This window comes from Callithrix jacchus, chromosome 5, assembly GCF_049354715.1.
Source record: "Callithrix jacchus isolate 240 chromosome 5, calJac240_pri, whole genome shotgun sequence".
NCBI classification, from domain to species: Eukaryota; Metazoa; Chordata; class Mammalia; order Primates; family Cebidae; genus Callithrix; species Callithrix jacchus.
The window spans coordinates 83,529,120-83,552,219 of NC_133506.1; the positions used below are offsets into that span (position 1 = coordinate 83,529,120).

Consider the following 23,100-nt stretch of genomic DNA (forward strand, 5'->3'; position numbering starts at 1 on the left):
CCTTCCCCCGCGGCCGCCGCAGGAGCCCGGCCCGTCAGCCCGGCGTGCCTCGGCCCCAGTCCACCAGACCTGAATGTCCCAAGCCGGGACCCCAGCCTTACCGGACTGCACTACTTAACCCTGCGCGCGGTGGGCCTCGGTCCCGCCTCGGACAGCCATTGGCCCATTGTCAGCGAGAGCGCGCCGCCGCCGTTGGCCGGCGGAGCTGCTAATCGCGTCGGGCGCTATCCCCGCCCGATACACCCCATCACCTACCCGCGCTCGGTGCAGTGCGTGGGGTGCTCCGTTGCTAGTTGCAGCTGCTGCTTGGCGTCCAGGGTTTCGGCTGCGACGCGGATGAGCTGGGCCTGCGGCGAATCGCGCCTGAGAGGCGACCGGAGGCAACAGGCCCGAGGCCGCGTCCATGGGCCGGCGGCGTCCGGGCGCGGCTGTGCAGGCGGGCGCGGGGAGTTGTGCGCGCTGTGAGACCCGGACGGCGCAGGAGCTTCGGCGCGTGCAGCCAGCCGCCGGGGAGGAGGCTGGGCTGGGCCTGCGGCGGGGTCGGCGAGGGACGCGGCGGCGGCCGCGCTGAGCCCCAAACCCGCCGGAAGCTCAGCGCCGGCCTGGCTTGAGCTGCCGCGGCGCCGACTGTGTCGGCGGCCAAGGAGAAGCCGTGCAGGAAATTCCGGGCCAATATCTTCCAGAAGAGCAAGTGTCAGAACTGCTTCAAGCACCGCGAGTCTTATCTTCTCAAGGAGGAGGACCTGACGCAGGTGAGCGGCGGGGGCCGGCCCGAACACCTCGGTTCTGGGAGCCGTGGGCCGGGGGCGAGGGCGCCGCCGAGGGCTGCAGGGAAAATAAAAATGGAACAGGGAATTGTGCGAGTGCTGGGGCATGGGGACGGGAAGTGCGTTCATGGAGCCGGGACAAAGGGAAAATCCTGGAGTATGCAGAAGAAGAACATCCTTTCTCGTTCTCATTGCCCGGCTGTGTGATCACGCTTTTTGAGTGACTCAAAAAGTGCCTGGTTTCGCTTAGTAGGAACAAAGCGCTTGGGAATTGGAAGACGCTTGACGGGACCCCCGCCCTCAGAGTCTGGCTTGGGACCGGACTTGGACTTGTCTAGTCAGAGTGGTCCAGGAAGTAGGATTGTTGGCGGGGTGGGGACGACTGTGGGCTCCCATCTTGTGGGACCCAGCCTGCCCTGATTCGGAATCGTCATCACTGTCAAGGACTGGATAGAGGTGAAGGGTGTCCAAGCTTGGCGAGGAGGGTCTGGGTCTTGAACTTAAGCTGGGAGGCTGTAGTTGAGGGGAGAGCTGGGACCGATTCCCTGGTCACTGGCCGAGGGGTGAGGAGACCTGTGGGTCCTCGGGAAAGTTGGTTTCTGTCTCCCAGCCTTCTGTGTCAAACAGGGCTTTGAAGTGGTTGTAGCCCCCAAACCTGCATTAGAGTCATAGCCATTAAACACAGATTCTCGGGTCCCCCACTCTGGAGTGATTTGGGAGATGGGGAATTCGTATTGCTAAAAGGCCCCAAGAGGCTTGGCTGCAGTCCCCAGGGCCCTCGGGAACCCCCGCAGTGATTGATGTCTAAACTCCTAGAGGTCCAGGATTCTGATCCTTGTGTGCACCTCCTTGGGATGTGCCTGGGTACCCTCCCCACAGCCATCATCTCCATCCTCCTCAGAGCTTTCTCTCAGCCTCCTGAATGAAGCCAGGGAAACTCCCTTCACATTCCAGTCCAGTGAGAACTAGTTGTAGCCACTCCTGTCACAGAAGAACCCCTTAGGTGGAAAACGTTGCTGTCAGTGTTCGGTGAAGGGGCCTGGTTGGTTTTAATGCCACTTCAGAGCACCCAGGGTTTGACTTGTTTACATGGCCAACTGGAATACGTTGGTGGGGCAGGGGTTATGGCCTGGGCACAGGGCCTTTCTCTGAGGTCGGGTTTCCAACCTCCTGGAAAAGATTCTCTTCATCTAAAACCAAAAAGCTTGATCAAATACTCAAGGCTGCAGAATCATAGATGGTTAAGATACCAAGGGCTTTAGGGAAGGTCAGCTTGGGACGGGTAGAACTCACTTGCCTGGGAAGGTGTTCTGGAGTGTAAAGGAGGGCTTGCTTCCCTCTTCTCATTTGGATGCTTTTTTCGGCGAAACAGTTTATGTGATGAGGAGGAGTTGGGAGATTTTGCTTCAAGTATTGGTCTGTCACTTCCAGCTGTGTGACCTTTGAACAAATCCCTTTACCTCTATATTTTAATTTTCTTCTCTTTAAATAGGGAATCCTGGTCCCTGGCTTACCTCTTTCACTGAGTGTTTGTGAAATGTTCTATTAAACTTTTTTCTCTTATACTTTAACAAACCAGAAGAACTGCCCACTTTGATTGAAGAAGTTAGCAAGGTTCTGGCAGAGGTTTGCCAGTTTCCTGGTTATTCGAAGCAACTGCCAAAATTGGTGACTTTACACCTCATAAGGGCTGTTTGCGAATGCGAATTCTTAACCTTGGATGAAGTAGAATGGAATCTGCATGTTTGAGGCCAGTCTGCTAAGATTTTTAAAAAATCTGTTGATTATTAATTGGATTTACTGGGGAGGCAAACTTAAAATACTGCACTCTCACTGTACTTAAAGTTGAATTATGGGTTTTGAAACAGACCTGAGACCTTCAGAGCAAAATGGGAATGGTAGTTTCTGAAACAATGAAACTACTGTAACTATGGGTTATATTTGTGCTGGGAGACCAGCCTTCTACCTCCTGGGGTCTTTTAGGAAAAAACTGCTCTTGAAAAGAGAGGAGACTCGGGGCCTTTGTCCACAGCCTTCTGTGCTGCTCTCTGCATCCTGCCCTTCCCCAGCCTCTCACTCTCATCCTTATGGCTCCATTCGAAAACCTCAACCAATAGGTTCCCATCAGTCTCCCCCAAGCTCCTGCTTCCTGCTGCCCCTCCAATCTTGAGCTTATTTTAGACCATCAAAGCTGGAAGATACATCAGCCACCATTGAGGCCACCCCTTCTTAAGAGGCGAGGATACTGGGCCCAGGGAGGTAGTAAGCGGCCGTGGCTGGCTTTTGCTCTTGAGATGTCATCTTCCCAGGAGCAGACATTTATCTGAGCTTTCTGGTTTGAGCTTCATTTTCTCAGTTGTGGGTTTTGTTTATTCCCTAAAGAGGCACAGAAACCTCTTGCAGGGACTGTGTTATGTCGTGGAAGCACCGTGGCTCACCGTGGCTCTTGAGTGTGGCCGTGTGCTGCTGTCTTGAGTGCCAGCTTTGTCCACGCCCTGCCTCTTGTCCTTGGTGGGATAGTGCACACAGCAGCACAACTGGAGACTTGGACTCGAGAAAGGAGAAGTACAAATTGGATTCAGCCATGTTGGGGGTAGGCCCTGGCTCATGTCTACTTGCTCCTCAGAGTGTTGATTGTCCCTCACTGCTGGGTGCTGAGCAAGGTCATCCTAGTGACCTGGGAGCTTTGGGTGTGGGAAGCAGAGGTGCATCCTAGCTCACCCAGGTCTTAGCTGTGAGGGCCTTCCAGCAGCACTCAGAGCTGTTAGGGAGCAGTTACCTTTTCAGCTGGGTGTGAGTAACTAATAAATCATTCGTGTGTTTTATTTATTTGGTCATTGGAGCCCAGCTTTGTACTGGGTGGTTGGCTGGATGAGGCAGGATTCTTGTTCCTAGCGAGGAGATGTGGTGGTGTGAGAGAGGGAGTACATTTGGCTTGGGGCCTGTTAGTGTTCTTGAAGGAGGTGTGGGATTTTGAGAGGGCTGTGTTTGGGACAGCGAGTCACCTTATTCCATGGAATAGAAGATGTTTGTGTATGGGAGGTGAGGGGTAGTGGGACTGTAGAGGGTCTTCTGGGTGGCAGGATGTGATGGGGTAAGATAGGTGAGACTCACCTGTCTGCATCGATTCTTTGAGGGCTGCCCTCTTCGGTGCCAAGCATGTCATGTGAGCTGGTTGTGACGGAGTGGCTGTGTCCAGAGACCTGTGCACGTCTGGGAAGCATCAGTGTTGGCAGCTTGACAACACCATGTATAGCTGGCTGGGATGTTTCTCCGTCGCTTGCCCCTGGCCGCCCACTTGGGGCAGTTGGGCAACCTAGTTGAGACAGTTGGGTTGTTCATGACATGCATCCCAGATCTGCCTGGGGAGGGGGATGAGAGGAAGGGACAGAAGAACTCCTGAGAGAGGGCATGTGTGTGACCTCCAGGGAAGCAGCTGGAGAGGCCAGCAGAGCACAGGTGGTGCAGCTCAAGACCATGGCAGGCCGGTATCACTGGAGAAGACACATGGCCATCCACTGTAGACCCCTGAAGACTGACTGCAGAGGCCACAGTGGCTGGGTTTTGTTTTTCCTTTTTCAGTAAACTGTTTATTGTGTTTCCCCTGTAGTAGTAAGAAATGAAACTAATACTAAGTTTTTATTAAACTTTTTAATTGTGTTTTCCCTGGAGTTGTAAGAAATAACAGAGATCCCATGTACCCCTTTGCCCAGGTCCTCCCATGGTGACCTCCTGCAACACTGTGGCACCACAGCTGGGATACTGACTACAATGCAGAAAGTACCCAGTGTCTCCATCGCCTCCTCCCTCCCACATCACCCCGGCCCCAGCCACCCAGGAATCCTCCATTTCCATGAATCTGACATTTCAAGAATATTATGTGAAGAGAGTCATACAACCTGGGACCTTTGAGATTGGCTTTTTTCACTCAGAATTCTCTGGTGATTCATCCAGGTTGTTGCTTGAATCAGTAGTTTGCTTTTCATTGCTGACTTGCTTTCCGTGATATGAGGAGACGGCTAGGTTGTTTCCAGTTTTGGGCTATTATGAACAAACCATTCACATGTGGTTTTTGTGTGAGTATATGTTTTCATTCTCTGGAGTAAATATCCAGGAGTCCTAGGATGTATGATAGTTGCGTGTTTAGTTTTTTAAGAAACTGCCAAACTGATTCCCACCAGCAGTGTATGAGTGATATGAGTGATGTACTTACTTTGTGACCTTGCCAGCATTTGGTGTCATCACGATTTTTTTTTAGCCGTTCTGATAGGAGCATAGTAACATCTCACGTGGTTTTAATTCCCCTATAGCTTATGGTATTGAACACCTTTTCATGCTATTTATCTTCTGTGGAAAGCTTCTCATGTCTTTTTCTCACATTCTAATTAGACTGTTTAGTGTTTTTAATATTGAGTTCTAAGTGTCTTTATGTAGTGTAGATACTTGTATGTAGTCTAGATACTAGTCCTTTGTCAGTTACATCATTTGCAAAGTATTTTATTCTACTTGGTGGCTTATCTTTTCATCTTCTTAGCAGGACTTTGTGCAGAGCAAAAGTTTTTTAATTTTAATGATGTCCAGTTTATCAATTTAAAAGTTTCCATTTTGTGGTAGTGTTTTTGGTTTTGTTTTTTGTATAACATTACTTTTGTATCAGCTTGAGTTTTTCTTTGTTGCCTATGGACGAACAGTCACTCTACTACCATTTGCTGAAAGGCTGTTTTTCCTCCACTGAATTCCTTGTGCATCTTTGTCAAAATTGGGCATACTTGTGTTGGTTTATTGCTAGCTTCTGTTCTGTTGATCCATGTGTCTGAGTTTCCACTAATGCCACACAGTCTTCATTACTATGTTTTGTAATTGAGTAAATAGATTATGCCCTCTTTATTCTTTTTTTAATTAAAAATATTCCAGTTCATTTGCCTTTTTCATGTAAACTTTAGAATAATCTTGTCCATATCTACAAAAAATCTTGCTGCGATTTTCATAGAAACTGTGTTAAACTATCAATTGGGTAAGAGTTGACATCTTAGAATCTTCTAGTCCATCAACACATTATGTCTCTCCATTTAGATCTTCTTTGATTTCTCTCATCAGTGTTGTGTAGTGTTCAGCAGTTCCTGTACATGTGGTGTTGTATATACACCTAAGTATTTTTTTTTAGCAGTTGCCAGGGGTATTGTATTTTAACTTTGGTGTCCACTTGTCCATTGTTAACATATAGAGACACAGTTGATTTTTGTATGCTGATCTTGTATCCTACAACTTTGTTGAACTCACTAGTTCTAGAGTTTTTGTAGATTCTGGGATTTTCTACAGAGATAACTATGTCATCTATAAAGATTTTATTTCTTCTGTTTTGATCTCTTTTGCCTTTTATTTCCTTTTCCTGCTTTACTGCACTGGCTAGAAATTCCAGCACTATGTTGAATAAGAATTCTGAGAATAAGAATTCATGTTTGCCGTTAAGAACCTGGCATTGGCTGGCGTGGTTGCTCATGCCCGTAATCCCAGCACTTTGGGAGGCCGAGGCGGGTGGATCACGAGGTCAAGAGATCGAGACCATCCTGGTCAACATGGTGAAACCCCGTCTCTACTAAAAATACAAAAAATTAGCTGGGTGTGGTGACGCGTGCCTGTAATCCCAGCTACTCAGGAGGCTGAGGGAGGAGAATTGCCTGAACCCAGGAGGCGGAGGTTGCGGTGAGCTGAGATCCCGCCATTGCACTTCAGCCTGGGTAACAAGAGTGAAACTCCTTCTCAAAAAAAAAGAATTCTGAGATGGACATCATTGCCTAGTTCCTGATCTTACAGGGACAGTATTCAGCCTTTCCCCATTATTATAATATTACCTGGAGGTTTCTTTAGAGGTGCTCTTATGAAGTTGAGTAAGTTTCCCTCTATTTCTACTTTTCTGAGAGGTGTTTAAAATAATTATGAATGGATATTGGGTTTTGCCAGATGCCTTTTCTGTATCAATCACTAGGACCATGTGACTTTTCTTCTGTAGAGTATTAATTTGGTGGATTACAGTGATGGATTTTTTTTTTTTTTTTTTTTTTTAGACAGAGTCTTGCTGTGTCACCCAGGCTGGAGTACAATGGCATGATCTCAGCTCACTGTAACCTCTGCCTCCCAGGTTCAAGTGATTCTCCTGCCTCAGCCTCCTGAGTAACTGGGATTACATGTGTGCACCACCACGCCCATCTAGTTTTTGTATTTTTAGTAGAGACAGGGTTTCACCATGTTGGTCAGCCTGGTCTCAAACTCCTGACCTCATGGTCCGCCCACCATGGCCTCCCAAAGTATACTGGGATTACAGGTGTGAGCCATCGCGTCTGGCCTGAGTTGGTTGATTTTTGAATACTAAACCAGCATCCCTGGAGTAACCCCTTTTGGTCATGGTGTATAATTCTGTAAACATATTGCTTAATTCTATTTGCTAACAGTTTGTTGAGTTTTGCATGTATAGCAGTCCCCCCTTTACCTGCAGGAGATCCATTCCAACACCCTCTTGGACTCCTCAAACCACGGATAGTACTGAACCTGATTGCTCTCAGTTGGAACACATTTCTGTTGCGAAACAACCGAGGTATCCCCTCATATCAAGCCCACAAATACTGTTTTTGTGTTTTGTTTTTTTGAGAAAGAGTGTTGGTCAGTTGCCCAGGCTGGAGTGTAGTGGTACAAGCATAGCTCACTGCAGCCTCGAATTCCTGAGCTCAAGTGATCCTCCTGCCTCAGCCTCCCAAGTAGCTAGACCTATGCCAGCACTTGCCACCATACCTAGCTATTAATTATTATTATTTTTTGGTAGAAACAGGATCTGGCTTCAAGCCTTCGTCCTGCTTCAGCATCCTAAAGTGCTGGGATTACAGGTGTGAGCCACCACACCCAGCCGTAAGTACTTTTTCTGTCTTAACTAGGCACTTTAGTATACACTATGACTGTAACATTGCAGTTTGAGGTGTGACACTAAAACTAGCATGAATTTCTTTTTCCTTCTTCATAATTTCCCAGATAGAAGATGTTTTTTATTATAACTTATTTTATTTAACAATCTAGGAAGTTCGCAGCCATCAGCAGTTCTAGTGCATTTTCAGGTGCAATTGGGAATTCAGGAATCTCAGTGGAGCTGTCAGTGTAGCGAACCTTGTACGTAAAATACATGCATACTTTTGATAGTACATGTGAAGGTATCGCTCTAAAATTGATCTCATTGGTTTTGTTCTCAGCAAATTGACCTGGGCCACTCAACATGGCTTTTATTGTGCCTGATGTTAATGCATGTTCTCTTTTTACAATAAATTCATGGCCATCAGATGATATCAATTTGACATACATGGCATCAGGGCCTTCACAGCCACCATAGGTTTTCTCCTTTCCATCCATTTTGTTCTTATGAAAAATTCTACTTTGCTTCCCCAGGAACTTTAGTAGGTTCCTGGTGAAGCGAGGATGCAGAGTGTGTTGCTACTTCCGTCTGGAGGAAGTAGAAGTTTTTTTTTCCTTTCTGTAGATCTTAGCAACCTCAGCATATGAATTATTTTTCTTAAATTGAAAGCCGTTTACCCTTTCACTTAAAGACAGCACTTTATGGCTTCTCTTCCTATCATCACTCCTTATATTAGTCAGTTTTCACGCTGCTGATAAAGGCATATGCAAGACTGGGAAATTTACCAAAGAAAGAGGTTTATTAGACTTACAGTTCCACGTGGCTGGGAAGGCCTCACAATCATGGCAGAAGGCAAGGAGGACCAAGTCACAACTTAACATGGATGGCAGCTGACAAAGAGAGAGCTCGTGGAGGGAAACTCCCGTTTCTAAAACCATCAGATCTTGTGAGACTCATTCACTAAGACAAGAACAGTGCAGGAAAGATGCAGCCTCAAACTTCAGTCACCCCCCACCAGGTTTTTTCCACGACACATGGGAATTGTGGGAGTTACAGTTTAAGATGAGATTTGGTTGGGGACACAGCGAAACTGTAACAGTATTCTTGTGCTTCGGGGACCTTATTAAGTAAAACAAGCATTATTTGAACACAAGCACTGCAGCACCACCACAGTCAATCTGATAACTGATGGCTACTAAGTGACTAAGGGGTAGGCAGAGTGTTACAGTTAGATGCGCTGGACAAAGGGGAGGATCTGCGTCTCAACTGGGATGGAGCAGGACAATGCAAGATTTCATCACACTACTCAGAATGACATGCAGTTTAAAACTTGTAAATTATTTCAGGAATTTTCCATTTCATATTTTCAGGCCGTAGTTGACTGTGGGTAACTGAAACTCAGGAAAGTGAAACCGTGGAACCATGGATGGGAGAGAGGGGGAACTACTATGTATTTATGAGGGAAATTAGTCCATTGTTCTTTTTTTCCCTTTTGGGTTTTGTCATATAGTTTGTCTGGTTTTGGTATCAGGATAATACTAGCTTCATAAAGTAAATTGGAAAGTGTTGCTTCTGTTTTCTTAAAAAGAGTATATAGAATTAGCATTAGTTCTTTAAACACTTGGCGGAAATCTTCGGTAAAACCATCTGGGCTTGGAGATTTCTTTTTTGTGAGTTATAAAGTATGGATTCAGTTTCCTTAATAGTTGTAGGATCATTTTAGTCATCTGTGTTTTTAGTGAAATGGGTCCATTTTCTTTATGTTGTCAAATTAATGTTTGTAGAATTTTATTAGTATTCCTCATTATCTGTTTGATATCTGCAGAATCTGTAATATTTCTGTTTTATTTCTGATATTAATTTGTGTCATTATGTCTTTTTTTCTTTGTTGGTTGTGTCAGAAGTTGATCAATTTTGTCAATCTTGTTCAAAGAACCAGCTCTTCGTTTCACTGATTTTGTTTCCATTTCACTGATTTTTACTTTATCTGTATTATTTCCTTCTTTTTCTTGCTTTTGGTACATTTTGTACTTCTTTTTCTAGGTTCTTGAGGTAGAAGGTTTGATTATTGATTTGAGTCCTTTCCTCTTTTCTAATGTGAGCATTTGAGGTACATTTAGTTCCCTCTTAGGACTGTATTAGTTGTGTTATTGAGAGGGATGTTGAAGCCTCCACAGTATTCATGGATTTATTTATTTTTCCTTTCAGTTGTATTAGTTTTAGCTTCACATTATTTTGCAGCTCTGATGTTTACATGTGCATGCACATTTAGGTTCACAATGTCTCAGTGAATTGACCCTTTTATCATTATGTAGGATTCCTCTCAGTCTCTGGTCATTTTCTTTGTGCTGAAATATACTTTATCTGATAATATAACAACTCTGTTCTCTGTAGATTAATATTTGCAGGATGTATCATTCTTATATCATCAGTCTTACATTTTCAACCTGCCTGTAATAATTATATTTGCAGTGAATTTTTTCTAGACAGTGTATAGTTGAATCATTTTAAAATCTACTCTGCCAATCTGTCTTAATTGGTGTATTCAGATCATTCACATTTAACCTATTTACCAATATATTAGGGCATAATTGTTTTCTGTTTGCATCTCTGGTTATTATTTCTGTTTTCTTTTTCCTGCTTCGTGTGTTACTTGGACATTTTCTTTAGAATTATATTTTGATTTATATATAGTTTTTTAAAGTATATCTCTTTATATAGATTTTTTAGTGGTTGTAACAAGACATTACTTTATATAGACATGATCTGCACAGTGTCTTGGTGGTGTCATTTTACCAGTTCAAGAGAGCACCTATTCATATTCTGTATTACCTTTCCTTATATAATTGTCTTAAGTATTTCCTTTACATACATTTAGAACCACATTAGACAGTGTTAGAGTTTTTGATTGAGTCAAACATAATTTAGAAAACTCAAGAGAAAGAAAGCATAATTATTTACTTTTTTTTGAATACTATGTTTTTGCTTCTTTTCATATGTTCCAAAATTTCTTCTTCTATGATTTCCTTTTTGTTTAGAGAACTTCCTTTGGGCATTTTGTTAGGAATAAGTCTGCTAAGAAATTCCCTTAGTTTTCCTTCACCTGAGAATGTCTGGATTTCCCTTTCATTCCTGAAGAATGTTTTTACTGCTTAGGATTCTAGGTTGATGGTTGTTTTCTTTCAGCACCAGAAAAGTGGTGTGCCACTTCCTTCTGGTCTCTGTGGTTCCCGATAAGAAATGTGTTGTCATTCTGCTTGGTTTTCTCAAAACTGTAAGGTCTTACTTTTCTCTGACTGCTTTCAAGATTTTTTTCTTTGTCTTTGGGTTGCTTTGTCTTTTAGGTTTTCCTTTAGTTTAGTTATTATGTGGATTTCTTTGAGTTTATCCTCTGGCATTCACTGAACTTCTGGAATCTGTGGGTTGCCACTTTTGCCAAATTTGGGAGGTTTCTAGCCACTCCTTGAGCCCTTTTTCTTCTTTACCCTCTCTCCTCTCCTGCAAAGACTCTAATGACATGAATATTAGACTTTTTGTTATGGTCCCACAGGTCCCTTTTATTTATTCATTTTTTTTCCTGGCCATTTTTTCTCTGTCATCAGATGGGATAATTTTTGTTTTTCTGTCTTTCAGCTCACTGATTCTTTCCTTGGCTGCCATCCTTCTCCTTTTCTTTTTCTTTTTTCTGAGATAGATTTTCACTGTGCCTCCCAGGCTGGGATGCAGTTGCATAATCTTGGCTCACTACAGTCTCTGCCTCCTGGGTCCAAGTGATTCTCCTGCCTAAGCCTCCTAATAGCTGGGATTACAGGCGTGAACAATCACACCCGACTACTTTTTTGTATTTTTTAGTAGAGATGGGGTTTCACCATGTTGGCCAGGCTGGCCTTGAACTTCTGACCTCAAGTGATCCACCCACCTTGGCCTCCCAAAGTGCTGGGATTACAGGTATGAGCCACTGCGCCTGCCTGCCTGCCTGCCATCCTTCTACTCTTGAGCCCTCCCAGGAGTTTTTTATTTCAGTTACTATGTTTTTCAGTTTCAGGATTTTCATTTGGTTCTTACAGCTTCTGTTTCTTTGCTGTCTTTCTCTTTAATTCAAGTGTGCTCATCATTTCTTGTCAAAGCATTTCATATGGCTGCTTTAAAATATTTAAATTTGGGATAATTCTAACATAGCTGTCACCTTAGTGTTGGCATTTCTTGGTTGTCTTTGTTCATTCAGTTGGTGACTTTCCTGGTTATTGGTATGATGTTGATTTTTGGTGGAAACTCAGGTGTTTTCATATTCTATTGGATGACTCTGGGTCTCATTTGAATCTTCTCTCTCAATTGACTTTGCTGACAGTGCTTCAGTGGGGGAAGAGGGTCACCATCACCACCTCGTTACTCAGGTGGAGACAGAAGTCCTCAGCCTCCACTGATGCCTCAACTGGGGAGGCTCCTCATTATGGGCTCCCTTCCCACTGGGTCACAGTAAAAACTCCTCAGTGCCCCCTGACACATGCTAGTATGGAGAGATCCTCATTACTGCTGGTGGGATCAAAGACTCAGTTCCTACTTGGTGTCTTACAGTACCACCCTGGCTGGGGTATGGGGTACCTTGCAAGGGTGGAAATCCAGCCTTTGCTTACTTGGGGTAGGTTGCAGGCTTTTCTTTGGGTTTTGGCCAGAGTAGGGCAGTTCTTGTCTTGCTGGGCTGCTCCTTTCTGGTTCTTCAGTTATGGAGAGTAGCTTTTTGTTGTTGTTTTTTGATTGTGTACCCGCTGGAGTTTTTAGATTACCAGTTTTTCCCGTACCCACTCAGGGATAGTGAGACAAAAAGCCTGGGAGAGGCACGATGGTGTCTTTCCTTGGGTCCTGGGTCCCTGGCCTACTTGCCTTCTTTTCTCCACCTTTCAGAGTCTTCCCATGCTTGTCTTGCACATGATGGTTCCGGGTTTATAGTTTTACTTTGCAGGAGGAACATGGAAATCTACATCTACCCCATCGTCTAGGAAGCAGAAGTTTCAAGACACTGTTTCTGAAACATCTTCGGGTTGAAGAGCACGCCCAGACCACCAGCAGCTTCTTCCTAGAGGCCAACCAGAAGTACAGCTTCTGGCTTGTCTGTATCACAATGGAAGGCCGAGTTTAACTGGAGAGGAGGTAGCTCAGAGGAGTAGTCGCTCATGTGGTCACTTTTATATGAGGTCCAGAGCCACGTGTGTCCTCTGGGAGGACCTGCATAGGAAAGAGGCCCTGTGTGCAGGGCTGCTTGAAACAGAACTTGGGCTCCTCTTTTGGGTCCTTACAGCCCAGCTCAGATCCTGCATGTCAACAACAGATACCTGTTTCTCCTACCTCCCTCCAAATGCCCAGCAGCTCAACCAGAAAACAGCAAAGCTAAGCCTACCCAGGCAGCATTTCAAAGTACACTCCCTCCTGCCTGCTGCCTTCTGGGCTTTCTGTTTTAGTGTCCCAGTTTCAGATTATTATAGGACACTCTGGAAGAGAATACCTTAGGGCCTTTCAGAAGCGCTGCCCCAGGAGCAGGTGGGCGTGCATAGGAACCTCTGTCTGTGGACACTTCTGCACTTACAGACACTGCAGTCTGCTGTGTGGAAGAGGATGCAGCATTTTTAGATAGTCTGAGACATAGGGAAGCAGCAGCTATTCCTGGGAGGCCTTTCCCATGCCTGGGGGATGAGGACAGGTTGTCTGAGTCAGGACCTAAGTTATGTAAGGAGAAGGAAGGTCAGAGAGGGCACCATATACCCATTGCTGGCCTAGGCAGTGCCTCACAGTTGAGGGTCATAGGCCAGACACTGTGCTCAGCGTTCTTTGTGCTCATGCAGCTTTTGAAATTGAGCTATAATTCACCTATCTTAAGATTCACCCTCTTAAAGGGTACAGTTTGGTGAGTTTTAGCATATTCACAATGTTGTGCAACCATCTCCGCTGTCTAATTCCAGAACATTTTCGTCACCCATGAAAGATACCCCATACCCATTAGCTGTCTCTTCTTATTCCCTTTCCTTCAGTCCCTGGCAGCCACTGATCTGCTTTCTGTGCGGTGAATGTGCCTATCCCAGACCGTTTGTGTAAGCGGAATTCTGTAACGTGGGCGCTTGTGTCTGGCTTCTTTGACTTAGCATCATGTTTCGAGGTTCCTCTGTGCTGTAGTGTGAGTGCTTCATTCCTTTTTCTGGCTGAATGATATTGTTCCTTTGTGTGGATTCATCATAGTTTGTTTATCTATTCATCTGTCCATGGATATTTAGGCTATTACCACCTTTTGGCAAGTGTTTGGGTTTTAATTCATGTGCAAGTTTTTATTTGAGCCCCTGTTTTCCATTTTCGTGGGTGTGTGTATATAGGGGTGAAATTGCTGGGTCCTAGGGTAACTGCCTTTAACTTTGGGAGGAACTGCTGGACTCGTCCAAGGTGGCAACACCATTTTACATCCCTGTGCTGGGTTTTACTAATTGCATTATCTCATTAGTTCTCACATCATGAGGTTTAGGTAGAATGTCTTCACTCTCACTTTTCAAATGGGAGTTTGAACTCAGAGGGTTTCTGCATGTAGCCACACAGCCGGTCAGTTGACGATTCTTTGGCCAGAGCTCGCTTTGACCATGAAAGCAGTCTCTTCTCCAGGCCATTTTGTATCTTCAGGGTGAGGCATTTTGACTTTGTTGTTCAGGTTCAGGTCCTGGGACCTGGCACACTTTGGCACTCACATATTTGTTCAATAAAATGTCATTCCCCCCCCCCAACCCCGATCTTGTTGACTGGATCAGGAGCTTGAGGGAGGCAGCATGTCTTAGGGGCTCCTGTACTCTACAGGTTCTCACACTCCTGCCAGGTTCTGTGTTCCCCACTCCACCCCAGATTCTGTAGAATCCCTACCAGCCTCTAACTGTCAAGCAGCCACAGATGTACCACAGTGGGAATGGGTGGCATGACCTCTGCTGAGCAGAGGCAACATCTCTTTCCAGTGAATGCATGCTGTTAACTTCAGCTGTTCTCTCTCTCTGGAGTTGAAGGCTGCTGATGATCTGCCCTCTTTTTTCTCCTCTAGGCAAAACCCTTTTTTGGTGGTTGGCCACTTCTGGCTCCAGATGGGACCAACTTTAACAGCTTAGTGCACTGGTTTCAGGTAAGGGCATCAGAGCCAACTCTCAGGGTGGGAGGAACCAGAAAAAGGGGCCCATCCAAGGGTGAACTTGCAGAATGGAAGAGAGATGGAGAATTGAACAGTGGATCCTGGGGTGGCAGGATCAGCAGGACTCCTGCATTTGGTGCACTTGTATGTTGTACAGGAAAGGTCTCAATTATGCATAGTTATGTGTAGTGCTCCCTTCAGAGTGAGGAGCTCTCACGTGGGTGTTGCTTGTTTTGTGGGTAAGCCTGACTCTGGGAACAGTCAAATGAAAGAGGCAAAAGAGCAGTTGAAAAAAACGTTTGCGTTATGCTGAGCAGCTCCCAAGAAGCAGCTCCCAATTCGTTCCATGCCTCACCTCCCTTCCTCCTGAGCCAGGGGTTCAGCCCACTAGCACTAGTGAGGGGTTGGGGGCCCTGCTAGAGCTGGGACCACCATTGACCTAACCTGTGGTTTGTTTCTCTGCCAGGAAGTCCCTCTGGATTGGACTCCAGTTAAAACACTGTCCTTCCTCACATGGTCTCTTACAGTGCTGCCGCGCATCCCCTCCATCCCTGGAGCTCCCTTTTCCCTTCTTCTTAATTTCTGCTACTCACTCCCTCCCCACCCTGAATATTACATTTGGAGTAGGGGCCTTGGGCTGTGTACCCTGGTCCCACAGGCCTTGCATTGTGTCTCTGGTCTTTGGGATTCCTTCTGGAATGGGTTTTGATTTCAAAGGCAGCACATAAGGCCCTTGGAAATGCTCCTGGGAAACATGTTCAGGTGGCCTCTACACACCCAGCATGGAACAGCCCTCTACAAGGCCTCTTAGCAAGGCCCTTTGAGTCCCTGTTCATGCCACCCAGACGGGAGGACTCAGGAATCACTGGTCCAACCAGACTACAGTGTCCAGGGAGTAGTTCTCTTTTCTATTTTTATCAAGGTTGTACAAAATTGCCATTTCCAGCCTTTGACAGGAATCATTAGTATAAATTATAACCCCGGCCCAAAGCAGAGAGATGTACTTTCGTAGTCAGTTCATGTGGCCTTATTGCCAGTTAAACTTTGAGCATTATTGGGCTGTTTTCTTTTCTTTTCTTTTTTTTTGGAGACGGAGACTGGCTCAGTCGCCAGGCTGAGTGCAGTGGCATGATCTAGGCCCGCTGCAACCTCCGCCTCCCAGGTTCAAGGGATTCTCCCGCCTCAGTCTTCCAAGTAGGTGGGACAACAGGTGTGTGCCACCACACCTAGCCAATTTTTGTATTTTTAGTAGAAACAGGGTTTCACCATGCTGCCCAGGCTGGATTGTGCTTTTTGAAATGTTGAAAATAGGTCATGGTCCCTTGTGATGATTTGGGGCTGGGAGCTGTGCCTGTCATTCATGACCTGGGTCAACACTGTTGCATTATGGACAAGGCCCTTCTCCCCACACAGAGGAAGACATACTCCTTTTCATTTTGGCTTCTGGTGGCATCTGACCACCATGGGCACTTCCCAGTGGTCTGACTTTTGGATGGAGAATAGAGCAGGAGACACTCTGCCAGTTATCACTCCTTGGATATTAGAATTATTTCCACTGGTCTTGCTGCTTCTCTGTTTTGATTTTCATTAGCTCATTTTACCTCAGTGAATTCTGGATCCTGGCTGTCTTTGTGCCTCCTCTTTCCCAGTGGATTATAAGAACAACCTTTTTTATAGCAGCTTCCCAGATTTTTTTCAGAAGTGGTGAATCCGTGCCTTGGCATTCCTGGGTTATTCCATGTCATGTCAGATCATTTATCAAATAAATATTGACACATATCATGTGATGCATTCTGTGCTGGGTGCCAGAAGGAATACAAAAAGGTAACCTCACGTTGTTTCTGCTCCTGAGGAGCTTCCAATTATTAAAAAAAAAAAAAGAAGCTTCTTATTAAGCCTCAATCACACATGTGATTTGGGCCTTTCTCCCAGCCCAGGCCTCGCTGATGAATCTGCATCTTATGCCTTGGGTCCCTCCTTTCCTGCCACCTGCCCCAGAAGTAGAATCTGTGGAACCACCTTCCTTAGATATGAGCTTGTCAGACATGGGAACTCCACAACCCAAGCTCCAGGGCCAGGACCCAGATCCTCCTAACCACCCACCTTGTGCTCTGTTGCAGAAATGGCAGCAACAGTTCTTCATCCTTTATGAGCACGGCCTCTTGCACTACACCCTGGATGAGATGGTAAGTGTCATCCTCACCCACCCCCTTTCCCCAGCCTTCGGCCAAGTCCCTTTATCACTGTGTCCTTTGCGTTGTTGTGTGAGAGCACAGCAGCCATGTGCTCCCGTTTGTGCTTCTGTTTTTTGTCGCAATGTTTTAAAGAACTTGTGGCACCTTGCAGAGACGGCCCTAAAAACCCAGACCTTTGGTTTGAAGCATCATCTTCTGTGGTCTTGAGTGAGAGGAAGAAGTGAGGGAGGAAGTCATTTCTGTTCAAGGCTAATAGTGTGGACTTGGCTGGAGCACTCCTGGTTAGGGGAAAGCAAGGGCAAAGTCCTGAGTCACAGTGAGGACAGGTGCAGGCTGTGGACCTGTAGGCGTGGGGCAGGGACTGGCCCTGGAGCTGGCACACGTGCTCACATGCCTAGTCCTGGGGCTGCCTGTCAGTCCCGTGGCTGCAGTTGGTTTTGCTTGTCTCATTTGAGCTTCACGTAGTTTTCTGAGCTGACTTCAGAGGCCTCCTTGCCACAAGGTCAGTGTTTTTTGTTGTTGTAGTTGTTGTTTTAGAGAGGGAGTCTCACTCTGTCTCCCAGGCTGGAGTGCAGTGCCATGATCTCGGCTCACTGCCAACCTTTGCCTCGCAGGTTCAAGTGATTCTCCTGCCTCAGCCTCCTGAGTAGTTGGGGTTACAGGCACTCACCATCATGCCTGGCTAATTTTTGTATTTTTAGTAGAGACTGGGTTTTGCCATGTTGGTCAGGCTGGTCTCGAACTCTTGACCTCAGGTGATCCGCCTGCCTCAGCTACCCAAAGTGCTGAAATTACGGGCGTGCTCCTCTCCCCAAGGTCATTGCTTTTTGCTCACTAAACCAGGCAGACAAGGTCTTCCTGCTCCCCACCTCCCTGGTTTTCCAGCTGCCTCCTGGGCCAGATGAGCTTTTGCTGCTGTTGCCCCAGAGACCAAACCTGGAAATCAACTACGTGGAATTTCTAGCTTTTCTTTTTCCACATATTTTATCTCTGGACTTTTTCTCTAAAAGAGATTAGTCTCTCCTAACTAATCTAAAGTAGGACTGCATTCTAAACTGTGTAAAGGGTTGGAGATGGGAGATTTGATTGCCTTTTCCAGTTCCACTTGGTGGGTGAGTGTTTGTGTGCACATTTCTGCAGCGTTTTAAAATTGCAACTGTCCTGGAAAGTCTAGTCACACTATATAAAACAGGCACCCTCTGCCTATCCTACCCAGTTTGTAGCTAGGACTGCAGGTGTGCACCACTGCACCTGGCTAATTCTTTTATTTTTAGTAGAGACAGGGTTTCGCTATGTTGCCCAGGCTGGTCTTGAACTTTCTTGCCTCAAGTGATCCTCCCATCCTGGCCTCCCAAGTGCTGAGATTACAGGCATGAGCCACCATGCCCAGCCAGTGACATAGATCTTTTAATATGTTATCTTTAAAAAATATGCTCTGTTGGGTTTTTTGTTTGTTTGTTTTTGGTCTGTGTATATGTTTATATTTACCTAATATAGTATTATAGTTTAGACTTCTTTCCCCTCCCCTCCCCTCTTCTCCTCTCCCCTCTCCTCCCCTCCCCTTCTCCTCAGAGTCTTGCTCTGTTGCCTAGGATGGAGTGCAGTGGTGCAATATCAGCTCATTGCAACCTACGCCTTCCAGGTTTAAGTGATTCTCCTGCCTCAGCCTCCAGAATAGCTGGGATTGTAGGCACTCACTACCATGTCTGGCTAATTTTTGTAATTTTACTACAGATAGGGTTTTGCCATGGTGGCCAGGCTGGTCTCAAACTCCTGGCCTCAAGCAGTCTGTCCACCTTGGCCTCCCAAAGCACCAGGCCTAGACTTCTTTATTTTCCATAAATTCTTTCACTTAGCACAGATGTTGGCAAACCCATGAGCCACATCTAGGCTGCAGCCTTCTTTTTTTTTTTTTTTTGAGACAGAGTTTTGCTCTTATTACCCAGGCTGGAGTGCAATGGCGCGACCTCGGCTCACTGCAACCTCCGCCCCCTGGGTTCAGGCAATTCTTCTCCCTCAGGCCCCTGAGTAGCTGGGACTACAGGCACGCACCACCATGCCCAGCTAGTTTTTTGTATTTTTAGTAGAGACGGGGTTTCACCATGTTGACCAGGATGGTCTCGATCTCTTGACCTCGTGATCCATTCGCCTCAGCCTCCCAAAGTGCTGGGATTACAGGCGTGAGCCACGGCGCCCGGCCGCTGCAGCCTTCTTTTGTAAATAAAGTTTTATTGAAACACAGCTACGTGTTCACTTATACATTGCCCATGGCTGTTCTTACACTTCTAGAGAAGAGTTGAGTGGTTGCCACAGAGACCATTTGGCCTGCAAAGTAGAAAATATTTACCATCTGGCCCTTTATAAAAAAAGGTTGTTAACCCCTGACTTAGCACATTATTTTCTTTTTCGTTCTAATTGTGGTAAAATATGCATAACACAAAATTTATCATTTTAACCATCTTAAGTATATAGTCAGTGGTATTATGTCCATTCACACTGTTGTAAAGCCATCATCACCTGGACATTTGCAGTTTGCAAAACGGAAACTATGTGCCGATTATACAGCTCCCCATTCCTCCCTGCCCCTATGCCCTGGCAACCACCATTTCCCTTTTTGTTCCTCTGAGTTTGACTATTCTTGATTCCTCATATAATGGAAGTCATATTGTATTTGTGTTTTTGTTGCCCGGCCTCTCAGCATAAGGTCCTCAAGATTCATCCCTGTTGCAGTGCACTTCAGAATCCCCTTCCTTTTTAAGGCTGAATCATATTCCATGGTGTGTATACAGCACATGTGTTTGGTCCATTCATGCACTGATAGACACATGCATTGCTCCCACCTTTTGGCTTCTGCAAATAGTGCTGCTTTCAACATGGGTGTTCAAATATCTCTTCAAGACCTTTATTTTGCTTCTTTGGGGCATATGATCTGTTTATGTCTGTTGCCCGTTTGTTAATCAGTTTGGGGTTTATTTTTCTTTTCAATTTGTATGAGCTCTTTATAACTGGAAGATTATTCATTTTCTATCAGTTGTGTCTGTAACAAATTTTCTTTCTTTTAAAATTTTATGTATTATTAAAAATGTTTTATTGTAAAAGCAAATTATATTAAGCAACACATAACACATTTACATAATTCAGAAGTTAACACAACTGAAAGTGAGCCCACTTCTTCTCCTTAGTCAAGTTCCCCAGAGCTGTCCCACTTCTTAAGCATTTCTGGCCACAGCTCTGATGATTGTCGCCAGAGCTTTATTCCTACACTTCTTATGCTTAACCAGTAATGGTTGACTCCCTGTTGGAAAGATGAAGAATCAGCTCACTTTGCATGACATCTCTCCCTTCCCTGCAGTTTTTTTTTCTGTTTATAGTTCTCTTTGTGGCCTTTAAAACTTCAGATAATAAGCGTAGACCTCTATTTCTTGGTCTGTCAACTTTATACAGGGTCTATAGACCCCATGACCTGACCCCTAAGTTGTAAGATAAGGAACATGGGGTCCTTATATTTCTTTCCATCTCTCTCTCTCTCTCTCTCTTTTTTTTCCCCAAAGACAGGGTTTCACCATGTTGGCCAGGCTGATCTTGAACTCCTGACCTCAGGGTGATCCACCTGCCTCAGCTTCTCAAAGTGCTGAGATTACAGGCCTGAGCCACCACACCCGGCCTTCTTTCCATCTCTCTTTCCATTTGCCTCCCGAATTCCATACACTGCTTCACAGCCACGCACATGCCATGAGCCAGGCACGATGCGTAACACTTCACAAATGGGACTCATGAGCTCCTCACTGCAGTGCTATATGAGAGATTTACTGTTCTTCCCCTCTAGTCACAGACAAGGAAACTAAGGCCCAGAGAGTATCATTCGTCCAAGTTCAAGGAAGTAGTTGGCTAGGATTTGAGCCCAGGGACCTGGCTCCAGAGGTTATGGTCTTAATCGCAGTCATATGCTACCTCTCAGCTATCTCACTGTTTTTATTTTGTGAAGTAACAACATGTGAATTGTATTCTCTAATCGTTACTATGTCTTTTATGTGTTAGGGGTTGCCTGAAAAACAACATTCATAATATTATGACTTTTGTAAATATGATTATTTACAGATCCAAATGTGCTCTTGAATCAGACAAGGAAATGCAAAGCCAGTAGCCACCAGGACAACCACTTGAACGAGGCTTTTACAAGAGAAAGATGCAATGCATTATTTTTTCTTGCTTTTGTCACTTGATCAAAATCGTATCATAGTTTGTTTCATATTTAGGCCATGACTTTTCTTGTGTAGCTCATTTATTTTTCTGGCAATTTTAATAATCTTTATTTCTTATTGTTGGAGCAGCATGAACCCTCATCTCAATACTAAGATGATCCAGTGTGTAAACATGCTGTTAAGTATGAGTGCATTTTTTTCTTGAATGCCTCAGGGCTCTTTGATTCCTTGTTTTAATTTGTATCTAGGCTGGGCGTGGTGGGTCACGCCTGTAATCCTAGCACTTTGGGAAGCCAAGGCAGGGAGATCAGCTGAGGTCAGGAGTTTGAGACCAGCCTGGCCAACATGGCAAAACCCTGTCTCTACTAAAAATACAAACTTAGCTGGGAGTGGTGGCATGCGCTTGTAATACCAGCTACTTGGGAGGCTGAAGCAGGAGAATTGCTTGAACCTGGGAGGTGGAGTTTGCAGTGAGCTGAAATTGTACCACTGCACTCCAGCCTAGGCGACAGAGGAAGACTCCGTCTCAAAGAAATATATATATATATATATATAAATTTGTATCCATTGATTTCTAGACTTTTTTCTAGCTTGTTGCACAGCTGTCATTCCAGAATTTCTCTCATTGTCCTCCTGAATGAAATCTACAATTTCTTTGATCCCATTTCTTCCTCTTTCTTAGATTCCTTAAAAATATTTTTTTTCTTCTGATCTAGCAGCAGCCAAATTAAAATTTTTTAAAATTTGCTCTGGAATATTTGGTCAAAAACTCGTTCCTAAGATTATATGGAAAGTAAATCACATGCCATGCACATTTGAAAGTCTTTATTTTCCTCTTAGACTCGTTTAATAATTTGGCTGAGTATAGGATTGTAGGTTCAAAATAACTTTCCTTTGAATTTTGAGGATGTTGCTCTGTGTCAGTCTGGTGTTCAGAGTTACTGATGTGAAGTCTGATCAGAATGTGGTTCTTGTTCCTTTGTAGGCAGCGTGATTTTTCTATTTGAAAGTTTTAACATTTATTTATTTATCTTTATAGTTCTGAAATCTCACAAGAGTGCATTTCTTTGAGGATACTTTTTAATTCCTGCTTAGTACTTGGTATACCCTTCCAGTCTGAAGACTTGTGTTTTTCTTCAACTCTGGGAAATTTAAAAAATACTTTCCCTTTCTGTAAGTTCTTTTCTGTTCTCTCTTTTTAAATTTCTTATTTTATCCTGCATTACCTTTTAAATATCCCTGTGGATGCTACATTGAAACTTTAAATGTTCTTCTGTGTTCCTCAAGTCATCTATTTTATTTCCTCTGAGAAATAAAATTGACTTTTTCTTATCTTTATCCGTTTTGGGGATGTGTGCTTCAGTCTTCCTCAGAGCTCTGGTGATCTTACTAGTCTGTTTATACTTAGGAATGAATGAGTACATTTGTTCATCAAACAAATGGCTGGCATGGATTTCCTCTCCTGTTATTTGGAGATTTTTCTCCAATAGGCCTCTCCCGCGAATGGGAAGTAATAGTGGGGAGCTCAGTATCAAGGTGGTACCTGTCAAGTGACATCTTCATTTTAGGGTTTATGGGTGAAGATTGGGCAGTAGGCAGCTTAACCTCCTGACCCCTGTCCCACCCTATCCCCATGTCCTACCTGTTCCCCAAAACAAAAGAATAAGGGCTTGACTTGCACCACAAAGGAAGCTCTACATTTGGCTTTTCTGAGTCTGCCCAGCCTTTCTGTGTGTGGTAAGGCTAAGGAAGGATGGGTCGTAGGGCCTGGCTGTCCTGTCCCTGTCCCTATGGTGAATCTCCCTGACTGCTCTTCTTCACAGCCTCAGTGGGGAAGCAGGGCTTTTGCGCTCCTGGAGCTCTACTGGGAAGAAGGAGGGTGAGCCAGCATTCC

The 23,100-nt window shown here is 45.0% G+C and overlaps 2 protein-coding genes and 1 pseudogene across 37 annotated transcripts in view; 1 reads left to right on the plus strand and 2 right to left on the minus strand.

The window, feature by feature from the left end:
• The window catches only part of LOC100395808 (leucine-rich repeat-containing protein 37A2), a 43,420-nt gene extending 42,689 nt beyond the window's left edge, over positions 1–731 (minus strand). For all 6 annotated transcript variants that reach the window (XM_078373160.1, XM_078373158.1, XM_078373159.1 and 3 more), the window contains exon 1: positions 256–731. The gene's annotated coding sequence lies outside the window, so the exon portion shown is untranslated. The remainder of the gene's footprint in view (positions 1–255) is intronic.
• The window catches only part of ALDH3A2 (aldehyde dehydrogenase 3 family member A2), a 178,016-nt gene that overhangs the window by 58,520 nt on the left and 96,396 nt on the right, over positions 1–23,100 (plus strand). For 21 of the 31 annotated variants that reach the window (XR_013535609.1, XR_013535615.1, XR_013535610.1 and 18 more), the window contains exons 1-3: positions 267–752; positions 14,726–14,803; positions 16,930–16,995. Coding sequence is in view for 9 of the 31 variants with exons in the window: in XM_035303128.3 (XP_035159019.2) it covers positions 16,993–16,995 (3 nt within the window). In the remaining 22 variants the exon portion in view is untranslated. Of the gene's footprint in view, positions 1–266; positions 753–14,725; positions 14,804–16,929; positions 16,996–23,100 lie in introns of those variants that run through there. The other 10 variants (XM_054257014.2, XM_078373165.1, XM_078373179.1 and 7 more) reach the window with 2 other exon arrangements.
• Positions 7,798–8,189, minus strand: LOC100410918 (transcription elongation factor B (SIII), polypeptide 1 (15kDa, elongin C) pseudogene; annotated as a pseudogene).